The following is a 12,266-nucleotide window of genomic DNA, read 5'->3' on the forward strand; positions in this document are numbered from 1 at the left end:
TGCTCACCTTTGTCCATTTTTGTGGTCCCTCCCTTCCCTTCTTTCCATTATTGGAAGCTTACCTGCCAGGCAGAATTTCTACTATTTGTCCTAAGAATCTACAAGCTCATGTGCTGAAAAGAGAATGTCCAGGGCAACCACCACACTTCAGAAAGTTTTAAAATAAATACCAACAGCTAATGGTGCCAGTGAGTAAAAAGTCTCTACCACTGGCTAGAAAAAAACAATAAAAAATATTTAACAAAAACAACTCAACAGCATTTATTGTCACCTGGTAATAACATAAAAATAATCCACATGGTATGACGACATTTTAGAATTATATTCCTAACAAAGGATGGCTACACGTGCGGGGGCGCAGAAGGAGGGAACTATTGCTCTCAACAACTTCTCACTTCACTCATCATTTCTAGTTGGATACACTTTGTAGCAGAGTAATGTTATCTCCTTTCAGCATGATCCGACCTGCAAAAGAAAACAAAAAAGTTATTAACAGCCACACACACAGACAATTGTATAATTTCTCTCTCATGAAAGTATGTGAACATTTTCGAGTGTCTCTGTGTTAAAAGGCTGTCGGGTTCCCTAAGAGTACATATACTTGTTCGATAATCTATTGAAGGTTGAGTGAAATTTTCATAAAATTATATTTTATGGAAGGATATCAATTTTGGGGCACCAAAGGGTAGAATGTTATGGATTGAACCGTGTCCCTCAAAAACATCTGTTGTACAAAATAATAAATGTTGGCGAGGTTGTGGAGAGACTGGAACTCTTATATACACTGCTGGTGGGAATGTAAAATGGTACAACTGCTTTGGAAATCAATTTGGCACTTCTTTTTTTTTTAAAAAAAAGCTAGAGATAGAACTACCATACAATCCAGCAAGTCCACTCCTTGGAATATATCCTAGAGAAATAAGGGCCTTCACACAAACAGATATATGCACACCCATGTTCAGTGCAGCAGTGTTTACACTAGCAAAAAAGATGGAAACAACGAAGGTGCCTATCAACGGATGAATGGATAAATAAATCATGGTATATTCACACAATGGAATACTACACAACAATTAAGAACAACGATGAATCCATGAAACATAACATGGAGGAATCTGGAAGGCATTATGCTGAAATCAGTCAGTTGCAAAAAGACAAATATTGTATGAGACCACTATTATAAGAACTCTATATAAACACAAAAGAAAATATTCTTTGATGGTTATGAGGGTAGAGAGGGAACGAGAGGGGTATTCACCAATTAGGTAGTACAAAAGAACTATTTTAAATAAAGGGAAAGACAACACACAATATAGAACAGGTCAGCACGACTGGACTAAACCAAAAGCAAAGAAGTTTCCTGAATACAACCGAATGCTTCAAAGGCCAGAGTAGCAGGGTCAGGGGTTTGGGAACCATGGTTTCAGGGGACAGCTAGGTCAACTGGCATAAAAAAATGTATTAAGAAAATGTTCTGCATCCCACTTTGGTGAGTGACATCTGGGGCCCTAAACACTAGCAAGTGGCCAGCTAAGATGCCATCAGTTGGTCTCAACCCACCTGGGACAAAGAAGAATGAAGAACATCAAAGATATACGGTGTAGATGAGCCCAAGAGATAGAAATGGCCGCATAAACCAGAGACTGCATCAGCCTGAGACCAGAAGAACTAGATAGCACCTGGCTACCACCGATGACTGCCCTGACAGGAAACACAACAGAGAACCCCTGATGGAGCAGGAGAACAGCAGGATGCAGACCTCAAATTCTCGTAAAAAGACCAGACTTAATGGTCTGACTGAGACTAGAGGGACCCTTTGTCAGCCTGGACACTTTGCTAGCCCAAGGCTGGAACCACTCCCGAAGCCAATTCTTCAGACAGGGATTGGACTGGACTATAAGACAAAAAATGATGTTGGTGAGGAGTGAGCTTCTTGGCTCAAGTAGACACATGAGACCATGTGGGCAACTTCTGTTGGAGGCAAGATGAGAAGGCGAGGGGGACAGGAGCTGGTTGAATGAACACAGGGAATAGAGTGGAGAGGAGTATGCTGTCTCATTAGGGGGAGAAGAAGTAGAAGTACATAGCAAGGTGTGTATTAGTTTTTGTATGAGAGACTGACTTGATTGTAAACTTTAACTTAAAACACAATATAAAAAAAATGTGTTGTAAATCCTAAAAAAAAAAATTAATTTTATAAAAACTATAATTCACTTTCTACAGACTAAGTCAACTCAACAGATCTACCTCAGCATTTCTTAATGCTTTGGGTTTGTAAAAGTTTGGAAATGAGTTGTATGCCAAGTTGAGAGTTGTTAGCATATTAAAGACTCCATCCTGCAATAAACAAACCTGTTTTAAGTTTTGGCCAACATTCCTAAACTCATTTGAGCAGAGAACCCTTTTTCTGGAGAACGCCTATAAACACGGTCAGAACATGAGCATTCAACCTAACACTCTGAGAAATGCTTACCAAGCTCAACAGTGTTTAGGCTATTCCACTTTCCCAAGTTTCTACAGGAGGCAGCACATTAATCTCTTCTGCAGGATGAGAATTTAACATGTTTTAAATAATTTATAAATAATATGATCTCAATAAAGCTAGGTTGCCCTTCTTAACAATACATCTTTAAATCTGAAAAATTAAGGGTTTCCTAAAAACATTAAGCAGGAAGAAGCATAGCAAAACATCACACTGTTTCTCAGAATCTACTTTTCCCTATCTAGTATAGGCTCAAGAGAATCCTCAGGGCCTGGAAACAAGAGACACCTAAATCCGCCACTGGTGAAAGTAGCAGTGATCTGTGAACTGACCTGAAATCAATGAGTGTTAATAAAAAGGATTCTGTTTGTCTTAGTGAAGCTATGAATCCTAAAGACACCTTGTTAACTGGATTAAAAAAACGCATCCATTATTCATTGTTCAAATATTTGAATTTTTCCTACATGCCAGGCATGGAATTAAACACTGAACAACTGGCACTGAGTATATTAGAGAGCAAAAGACCCTCCACAATTCACGCACTTAAAGAGCCTCTGATCTAATAAGAAAGACATTAATGGAAGAATCCCACTAATGAATGTTTTACTACAAACTCAGCACATCACGCCCTATCCCTCCTCAAGCCAAACAAAACCCTGGGCTCTTGGAGGATATGCTATTTAAAATCTGAGTTCTAAAGGCATAGAGAACAGTTAGTACACAAAGGTTTATGGTGGGGCAAATGTGCAGATTCAAAGAACTGGAAGAAGACAAGTGTGGCTGACATCACGGAATGACAGACGGTGGTATGAGATGAGCCTAGAGAGGGAGATAATGCCAGACTGCGCAGGTTTTTGCAGAACACGTTAAAGATTGTTTTTTAATCCTAATAAGATTTCAAGCAAAGGGATGACAAGATCAGACTGGTGTTTTTTTTAAAGACTGTTGGCAACCTGGAGAGCAAACTGGAGGGGGATGAAGGGGTTGCAAAGAAATCAGTCAGTAAACTGAAAGGTTATTGGTGTCATTCAGTAAAGCAGGGAACACTCAAACAGTTCTAGGGAGTGTGTGAGGGGTTGGAATTGAGGGTGATTTGTGATATGCTGACTTTGAGAAGTCTTTGAGATGTTTCAGTGGATATGCTGAATACGCCCACAGGAGCGGTCTGGGTCAGACATGAATTTATGAGTCACCATAAACCCAGCACCCATAGATGATATTTAAAGCTGTACTGTTCGCAACAGCAAAAAGACAAAAACAACCTAGGTGCCCATCAACAGATGAATGGATAAAGAAAACTATGGTACATACACACAATGGAATACAACACAAAGATGAAGAACAATGATGAATCCTTGAAACATCTCATGACATGGATGAATCTAGAGGGCATTATGCTAAGTGAAATTAGTCACGAAAGGACAAATATTGTACGAGACCACCATAATGAGAACTCAAGAAAAGATTTAAACACAGAAAAAAGCATTCTTTGACGGTTACAAGGGTGGGGAGGGACAGGGAAGTAAATTCACTAACTAGACAGGAGACAAGGATCAAGTTCTCCTAAGTAGATAGGAGACAAGAAGGACAACACACGATATACGGGAAGTCAGCACAACTGGACCAAAGCAAAAGCTAAGAAATTTCCTGGACCCATCCAAACTCTTTGAGGGACAGAATAGCTGGGGCTGGGGCCTGGGGACCATAGTTTTGGGGGACATCCAGGTCAATTGGCATTAACAAAGTTTAAGAAAATGTTCTGCATCCCACTTTGGTTAGTGGCGTCTGCAGTCTTAAAAGCTTACGAGCAGCCATCTAAGATGCATTAACTGGTCCCATCCACTTGGAGCAAAGAATGAAGAAAATAAAGACACAAGAAAAATATTAGCCCAAGAGACTAAAGAACCACGTAAACCAGACTCCACCAGCCTGAGACCAGAACTAGATGGTGCCCGGCTATCACCAATGACTGCCCAGACAGGGAACACGACAGACAGTCCCAGACAGAGAGACAGAGAAGTGTGGAGCAGAACTGAAACTCAGGTAAAGAGACCAGGACTTAATGGTCTGACAGAGCCTGGAGGAACCTCCAGAACTATGGCCCCTGGATGCTCTGTTAACCCAGAACTGAAACCATTCCCAAAGCCCACTCTTCTGGCAGAGAATAGACAGGACTATAAAATAAAAAATAATACATGTGAGGCGTGTGCTTCTTAGTTCGACTAGACACACGAGACCAAATGGGTGGCTCAGGACTGGACTCACGATGAGAAAGCAGGAAGGGACAGGAAATGGCTGAATAGAAACAGGGAACCCAGGATGGAAAGGGGGAGTGTGCGTTCACATTGTGGGGATTATAACTAATGTCACTTAACAATATACACAAATTTTTATATGACAAATTAACTTGAACCATTAACTTTCACCTGAACCAATTAAAAAAAATAATTGAAGTTGTAGCCTTGAGTGCCTAGGAAGACAATACTGGGTGACAGAAGGGTCTGGAATGAAGCCTCAAGCTACTCAAACATTTAAGGACTGCACCCAAGAGAATGAACCTACAGAAGTCAGAAAAGGAACCATCAGAGATGCAAAATGAAAACCAGAGTCTGATATCACAGAGCCAAGGGAATAAAATGTTTCAAGGAGGGAGTGGCCAAAAGTGTCAAAGACTGCTCGGAGTTAAATTAACATGAAGACTAATATTGACCATTAGGTTTAACAACACTAGGTCTCAGTGAGAGTTGTTTGGATGGAGTCATAGAAACAGAAATGGAATGGGGTAAGTGGGAGAGGATGATTTCGAAAGAGTATACTACTCCCCCAAACAATAACTTCTCAAATGCAAACTATATTTAAGAATGAACTGAGCTGCAGGTCACTAATTTTGCAACTGAATAAACCTTTCTAGGATTCTGTAAGGCCATCTATATTCTTACCCAGTTGTTTTCTTGACTTTGTTTTAGAATGAATCTCTTCTGCATCATCTAACACAAGGTTCATATACTCATCAAAACCCTAGAAAATAAGCCACAGGACCATCATCGAGTTAGATCACATTCAAACCATTCAAAAATGAGTGTATCTATCTAGATACAGAATGCCAATGAACTTCAGAAATTCGTCCCTCTACTGATCTTTCATCTAAAGTAGGGCATATGTAAGCACCACCTTCACCCTAAGTCTCTTTTTAAGTAACAAAGAAAGCCAGAAGGTATTCTAAATTACTACTCAAACCTCTTGGACTTAGGATTTCATTAGCTATGCCAAGGAGCCACTCTTGCTCTCTTTCACAACCTGCCTGATAGAGTATGTGTGTATGTCTATGATTATCTTCTGCCAATGCTCTCCCCCTGTGTCCCCACAATATGCTATTACCACTAACCACATTTGTTTCCCGACCGGTAAATCGGGCAGGGGAGATTACTGATGAAATCTAAGATGTCTAAACGGAATTGCCATGTCTAAATGGAATACCAGAGTGCCCTGACGTAATACTTTCAGCCATGCTTCCATTAATCTCCCCTTCTAAATTTATGTTTTATTTTTTCTGAGGAAGCCCTGGTGGGGCACCAGTTAAGCGCTCAGCTGCCAACCAAAAGGTTGGGAGTTTAAACCCACCAGCCACTCTGCAGAAGAAAGATATGACAATCCACTTCTGTAAGGATTACAGCCTTGGAAAACCTATGGGGCAGATCTACTCTGTCCTATAGGGTTGCTATGAGTTGGAATCAACTCGATGGCAACTGGTTTATCTCTTTTGTCCCCTTCCGCAATGCCAATATTGTTGTTTAAGTAATCCTAAAAGCTTAATTTTCCTGTTCTTTTTTGAATTACCCAACCCCTAACAACTAGAACAATGACAAGGCTAACCAGGGGGCCCTGAAAAACTTTCCTTGGGTTGAATCTTCAATTTTCCATATATTGCTCTGCCTAGCCACTTTCCGTTAAGTCTTTTTCTGGGAACAAACTGCTCTGAGATAAAATATCCTGGGTACTCACTATGATACAGCCCTCTATCCGCATATTCACTTGCTCATACAGCCACACCTGAATCCGGGATCTCTGAAATAATCATAAAAAAAGAAATGTTAGAATAAGTAAATACAATCTAATCACTTTGGTTAAACAACAGAGATGAACTATGGCTCCTAAAAAACTATCCGAAAAATATAAGTCAAGAATTTTAACCAGCAAGTCTATACCTAAGAGTCAAGATAGGTTACTTGCCAAGAAACCTTTTCATTTATTAAATGTTATACTGTGATTGTCTGGGCTAACAAATTGGCTGTGATCTCAGGACTCAATCATATTTCTCATTACTTATAATCCCAATCCACTGAGATTAAAAATTGGTGACAGTATAGCACAAAGCAGTAAATCCCGACGATCAAGATTAAGGGCATATGTTGTATCTGATAAAGCAAAATCCAGCTCCAAAGCAAGGCTTCTTCTAGCTTCTCAGCCCTCCGTGCCACACACATAACCACCAGAGGAGGATCACCAATTCCGGTGTTTACAATTTACGGGGCTTGAAATTACTCTGTTTTTCAACTGTGTTACTTATCACACACTAAAACTTGTCAGAGCAACAGAAACATTTTCTTTCAGAGATAATTTTAACATCTGACCTGTCAACTGAAAGTATTGCTAAAAATCCCCCCAAAGGAAAGCAGGCTGAATCTACTTCTTCACTCCACATTTTTAAACGTCTTTTCTATATGTAAGTTTTCCCATAGGCATTAAGCACACATCTCACGACATGGTTTAAGTTAACTGGGTATTTCTTTTAAGCCATGTTTGACCTTCTGGCAACCCTAAGTGGAGGAGATCAGAACGTTCCCATATTCTGGTCATAATCACTACAACAAAAGCACCAAATACTATCAACACGTCTGCCAACGAACAAACCCTGAAACTCATAATTTTGGTTTTGGAAAGAAATGACACAATTCTTTGCACGCTTGGAGTTGACAGCTGTAAATAACTACTTTCTTATATTAAGGCTTCTCTGTACCCTTTCCTGTCAATTATCCCTCCAGCCCCTCCTCTAATTTCATTTATTTTTAACACAGAACACAGAGACCCAGTAGACTGACACATACAGCTTAGTAAACCCAACTTTTACTTAAAAAATCATTATGAAACAAGTAACTTACGCACATTTTGCAAGTATCTGAAGATAAGGTTCTGCATCACAGTAGTTAAGGAACTGGTCGATCTCAACCATCGCACTTTTTTTTTTTTTTTTGGTTTGTTTTCTGAACGTGAGGTCTGCTGCCTACACAAGTAACAGTGCCCAACAAATGGCACTCAACCGAAGTCTCCTAAAAACCCGGAAGGAATCCCCCCCACTCCCTTATCCGTCAGGAGTTTCCATCGCCCCGACAACCTCCCTCAAACCGGTAATTCTGCGTTCACTCAGTACCCAGCGATGTCGTCCCTCCGCTCAGCCTCGACATCCTACATCTCCCACCCCCGGGGTCGGCCTATCCTCACCTCCCACCCAGCACCAGTCCAACTACCCGCGCTTTCTCCCGGTCTCGATCACCCCGGAGGCTCATGGGATGTAACCCGCACTCCTCGCCTTCAGGCCGGGTCTCTGCCCGCTCCTTCGTCCTCCGTTTCCTAGCCCGAATCTCCTAGTCCTGACATCTCAAGCAGGATACGATGGGCTGCACCATCACCTTCTGCACTTTCTGGCCCTGGCCACGGTAAGCCATGGTGGAAGCTCACAAAGACCACACTAAGCCGCACGCCACCGCAGAAAGCGACTTCCGGAATTAGGAACCGGAAACGGAAATGTATTGAGGCCGCGCAGCGACCTGACGGCTACTGGGTGGTGCCTCTCTAGCCGCAGAGTGGCTTTCTCTGTGATCTGTAGCATCCCGGGGAGGCCGAACTGAGGGCGCTGCACTCGGTAGGATCGGAACCTGATCCGATCCTACAGCGCCACCTGGAGGGAGACGGGAGAAAGCCCCGAGGGACTTCGGTCGTGCGGTGGAAGCGGGGGAAAGCGGTAGAAACACAGGCACCAAGTCGTTTCCGTTTTCTGATTTCCGCTTTTAGAGCCGTAGTCGTCCTATTGCGTGTCTCTGTCTGTAAAATGGGTTAAATTAGTCCTTTTCCTGAGGCCTAGCTTCCTGGAATTTAGGCTCGACGGCAGCGTTGTGGGGCGAGCGCGGGGAGAGCGGCAGGAAGCCCGAGCAAACAGCCCCAGTCTGTGGTTTGCCCTAGTGACGGGTTCAACTCCTCTCGTCAGCTCCGTGGGGGAGTTTTGTGAGGTGGCAACAACGTGGTGATTTAGCGTGAAGGCTCTGAAATCCGATGCTGGGCTCAAATCCAGCTCACTTAATAGTTACGTGACCGAAATGTGCAAAATGGAGATAAAATTAATAGTACCTTCCTTATGGGTTTGTGGTGAGGATTCAGTGGTGTAATACAGTGCGCACACACACACACACGTTCAGGCTGGAGTCAGTGTTAGATGTGACACACCGTTTCGCTGGTAACGACCTAGTGAGTGGGGGAGCTGAAATGCGCAAGTATGCCACACCCCAAAGCTCATCCAGTCTTTCCGTTATGTCGTGGTGGCTTGTGGCCTGGCAGAAATTTCATTCAATTGGAACACTCATTTTTTAAATGAGGAAACTGAAGCTCAGAGTTGAAGGGACTTGCCTAAGGGACATTAAGGGAAAGTGGCAGAATCAGAACTTACCTAACTGAGGTCTTTTGTTGAATGAGGATAAAACCAATTTCTGCCTCTTCAAAAGTGTTGAATCAGGGGACATAGAAGTGATTTTTTAACTATAAAGAGCTAGAAAGGTCATGGGACAGTTATTTCTCTTAACCTCATTCCTACCCCATGCTCTGAACGGAGTTAATTGGACAAAGATTTGGGTAAAGATTTGCTGAATTCAAAGACAGCCGGGATAGAACACAAAACCCCCCAAAACCAAACCCATTGCCGTCAAGTCAATCCCTACTTGTAGGGACCCTATATGGATAGAACACAAGAGTAGTAGTATTAACACCTACCTATTCAGTAGTAGTGTAATACCTGTCTCAAATGCACAGATGCTTAGCTACTTGTTTTAGCATTTTCCTGTTACTGGACTTTTGGGTATTGATCCCTATAACCACTCATGTAACTGGATTATGTAACTCATTAAGAGTGTTGTGTTGTTTCCTTTTTCTTTTTTTGTAATTGTCTTTTTTACATTTAAGTCTTTGCTCCACCTGAATTTATGCTAGTATCCTTGTATATCCTAGAGGTGATACAACTTTATATTTTCCTGACAGCTATCAGTTTTCCATCACCGTTACAAAAAAAAAAAACCTCATCTTTCCCCCTATTATTTTAAAATGCCACATTTATAATATATCAAGTGTGTGTGTTTGTGTGTGTGTATCTGGGACTTCTACTTTGTTCAATTGATCCTTGTGTCTATGGAACCAATATCATAGTTGTAAGTATTGTAGCTTTATAAATATGTTTTCTTCTGTAGAACTAGAAATAGGTAGCATTTTCCAAGCTATTCTTGTTTAGTTACTTTCATATACTCTTCAGAATCAGTTTTCAAAACCCTTTGGGGATTTTTTTTTTTTTTTTGAGATTTCATTAAACTTTAGAATAACTAAATTTTTTTTTAATTCAAGTACACGATGTCTTTTCATTTGTCCAAGTATTCCTTTGAATCCTACAGAAGTTTTTTGTTTTCTTCATATAAAACTTGTCCAATTCTTAAATTTAATCCTAGACTCTTCATCTCTCTTATTTAAAAATTGAGTCTTTTCCTCAATTGTATGCTCTAACCATTTGTTAAAAGACAAATCAACTACATAAAAATTATAAAGTTTTACAAGACTAAAAAGGCATGATGATAAGCAAAGTCAGAAGAATTGGGGAAAATATGTTATTTGCAACAAATCAGACAAATGGCTAATTTCGCTAACACATAAAGAGCTCCTGAAAATAAAATCTAAAACGTTAAATGCTGTTTTGGCTCTCTAGTGCTGTGTATGAAAATTTTCCAAAACTTATTGACTTAAAACAGCAACCATTTTATTATAATTTATGATTTTGCGAGTCAGGAATTTAGGCCGAGCTCAGTTGGGTAATTCTTCAGGAGACATATCTAAGGCCTTGGTGGGTATCTTTGGAAGGCTGGCATTGGCTGGGTCCCTTTCCCTCTCTATGTAGTCTTGGGGCCTCTCCACATGGTCTCTCTGGCAGGGTAGTATGATTTCTTAATCAGTTCATTAACAAAATAAAATGGTCTTCAAACTTATGAACAGATACCCAACTTCAGTTATTATAAGAGAAATGCAGACTAAACTACAGTGAAATATCATTTTTTCCCCATTAGATGGCAAAGTTAAAAAAAAGTGGTATGAACTCAGCAATTCCAATTTCAAAGAACTGAAAGCAGGGACTCAAACTGATACTTACACACCAGTGTTCACTGCAGCATCATTCACAGTAGCCAAAAGGTGGAAACAACCTGAAAGTCCATCAGTGGATAAATAAATGTGATACATACAGTGGAAATTATTCAGTCATAAAGAGAAATGAAGTTCTGATACATGCTACAGCATGGATGAACCTTGAAAGCATTGTGCTGAGTGAAATGTCAGGCACAAAAGAATATTGTATGATTCCACTTCTATGAACTATCTAGATGTGATGGTTAAGACTGAGTGTCACCTTGGCTGGGCCATGATTCTCAGTGTTTTTGGCAGTCGTATTATGTTGTGATCACTTTCCTGTTGAGATTTGGTATGTGATCACCCCCATGATGGGATCTGCTGCTGTAAGTAGCCAATCAGTTGAAAGGGAGTTTCCTTGGGTGTGTGGCCTGCATTAAATATAAGCGGACATTCTGGTGAGACTTGAGGGCTTTTCATTTGTGCTGGATCCTGCAGCTTCTGTTTGTCTGACTTCTGGCTCTTGGGACTTGAGCTAGTAGCTTACCTGCGGTCTTGCCTGCTAATCTTGCGACTCATTGATCTTCGCAGCCTGTGAGCAATAGCCCTGTTCTCTGACCTGCCTATCTTGGGTTTGCCAGCCCCTGCAGCTACATGAATCAGGAGAAGCCTCTATCCTGACACACGGAATTGGGACACTCCAGTCTCTACTACCATGTGAGCCATTTCCTTGGTATAATCTCTTTATATATGTGTGTGTGTGTGTGTGTGTGTATATATATATACATACATACATACATATATATATATAGGCTTTACTGGTTTTGCTTTTGTAGAGAACCCATCCTAAGACACTAGAAGAGGCAAATACGTAGAAGTAAATTTATATTAGTGGCTACCAAGGGCTGGAGAGAGGGGGTAGTGGGGTGTTGTTACTTAAGGATGAGAAACCATTTATATTCTCCTGAAACACAGATTTCTGGATCCGTGGAGTTGGGGTGACTGACCCAGGCCATTTGCAGTTAGGTGTCCTTTTGAACCTTTAGCCTTGAAGAAACTGGTTCCTAAGTGTCACATTTGAGTCAAACAATGGTCTAAAAAAAAAAACCTCTAAATAAGCTAATAAGGCCATTTTGCCTTGGGCATTGTGCTCTTTTGAAGAATTAAGTCAGTTTCAGAAAACAGACTCCAAAGGACAGACTGGGTGCTATGTTTAGGGTAAATTGGTAATTATTTTAATTTTTCTTTAAGACAATGCTGTATGACAATCTTTTCAGACCATGAATTTGATTATCAGTTCTGTTCCAACCTTTTTTCCATGGCAAGGTTTGGTGTGATAGTTAAGGTTGTGTGCTAA

General features: G+C 40.9%; 1 protein-coding gene across 1 annotated transcript; it reads right to left on the reverse strand.

Annotated features, from left to right (window-relative positions):
• Nucleotides 1-234: 234 nt before the first annotated feature.
• Nucleotides 235-8,282, reverse strand: SNRPE (small nuclear ribonucleoprotein polypeptide E). The gene is made up of 5 exons (XM_003410246.4): nt 8,152-8,282; nt 7,646-7,672; nt 6,485-6,547; nt 5,422-5,500; nt 235-465 (listed from the first exon to the last, which is right to left on the reverse strand). Exons 1-5 carry the CDS (start codon nt 8,203-8,205, stop codon nt 410-412), a joined length of 279 nt encoding a protein of 92 aa, XP_003410294.1. The 5' UTR covers nt 8,206-8,282; the 3' UTR covers nt 235-409.
• Nucleotides 8,283-12,266: the final 3,984 nt, after the last annotated feature.

Source organism: Loxodonta africana, chromosome 20 (genome assembly GCF_030014295.1).
Source record: "Loxodonta africana isolate mLoxAfr1 chromosome 20, mLoxAfr1.hap2, whole genome shotgun sequence".
NCBI lineage: Eukaryota > Metazoa > Chordata > Mammalia > Proboscidea > Elephantidae > Loxodonta > Loxodonta africana.

Bases quoted from the DNA above. Each gene is read 5' to 3' on its own strand.
- SNRPE (XM_003410246.4), bottom strand. From the start codon at position 8,205: ATGGCTTACCGTGGCCAGGGCCAGAAAGTGCAGAAGGTGATGGTGCAG. The intron at 5,501-6,484 runs GTGAGTACCCAG...CTTATTTTCTAG, and splicing joins GGATAGAGGGCTGTATCATA to GGTTTTGATGAGTATATGAA. The intron at 466-5,421 runs GTAAGAATATAG...TTTCTTTTGCAG, and splicing joins AAAGTCAAGAAAACAACTGG to GTCGGATCATGCTGAAAGGA.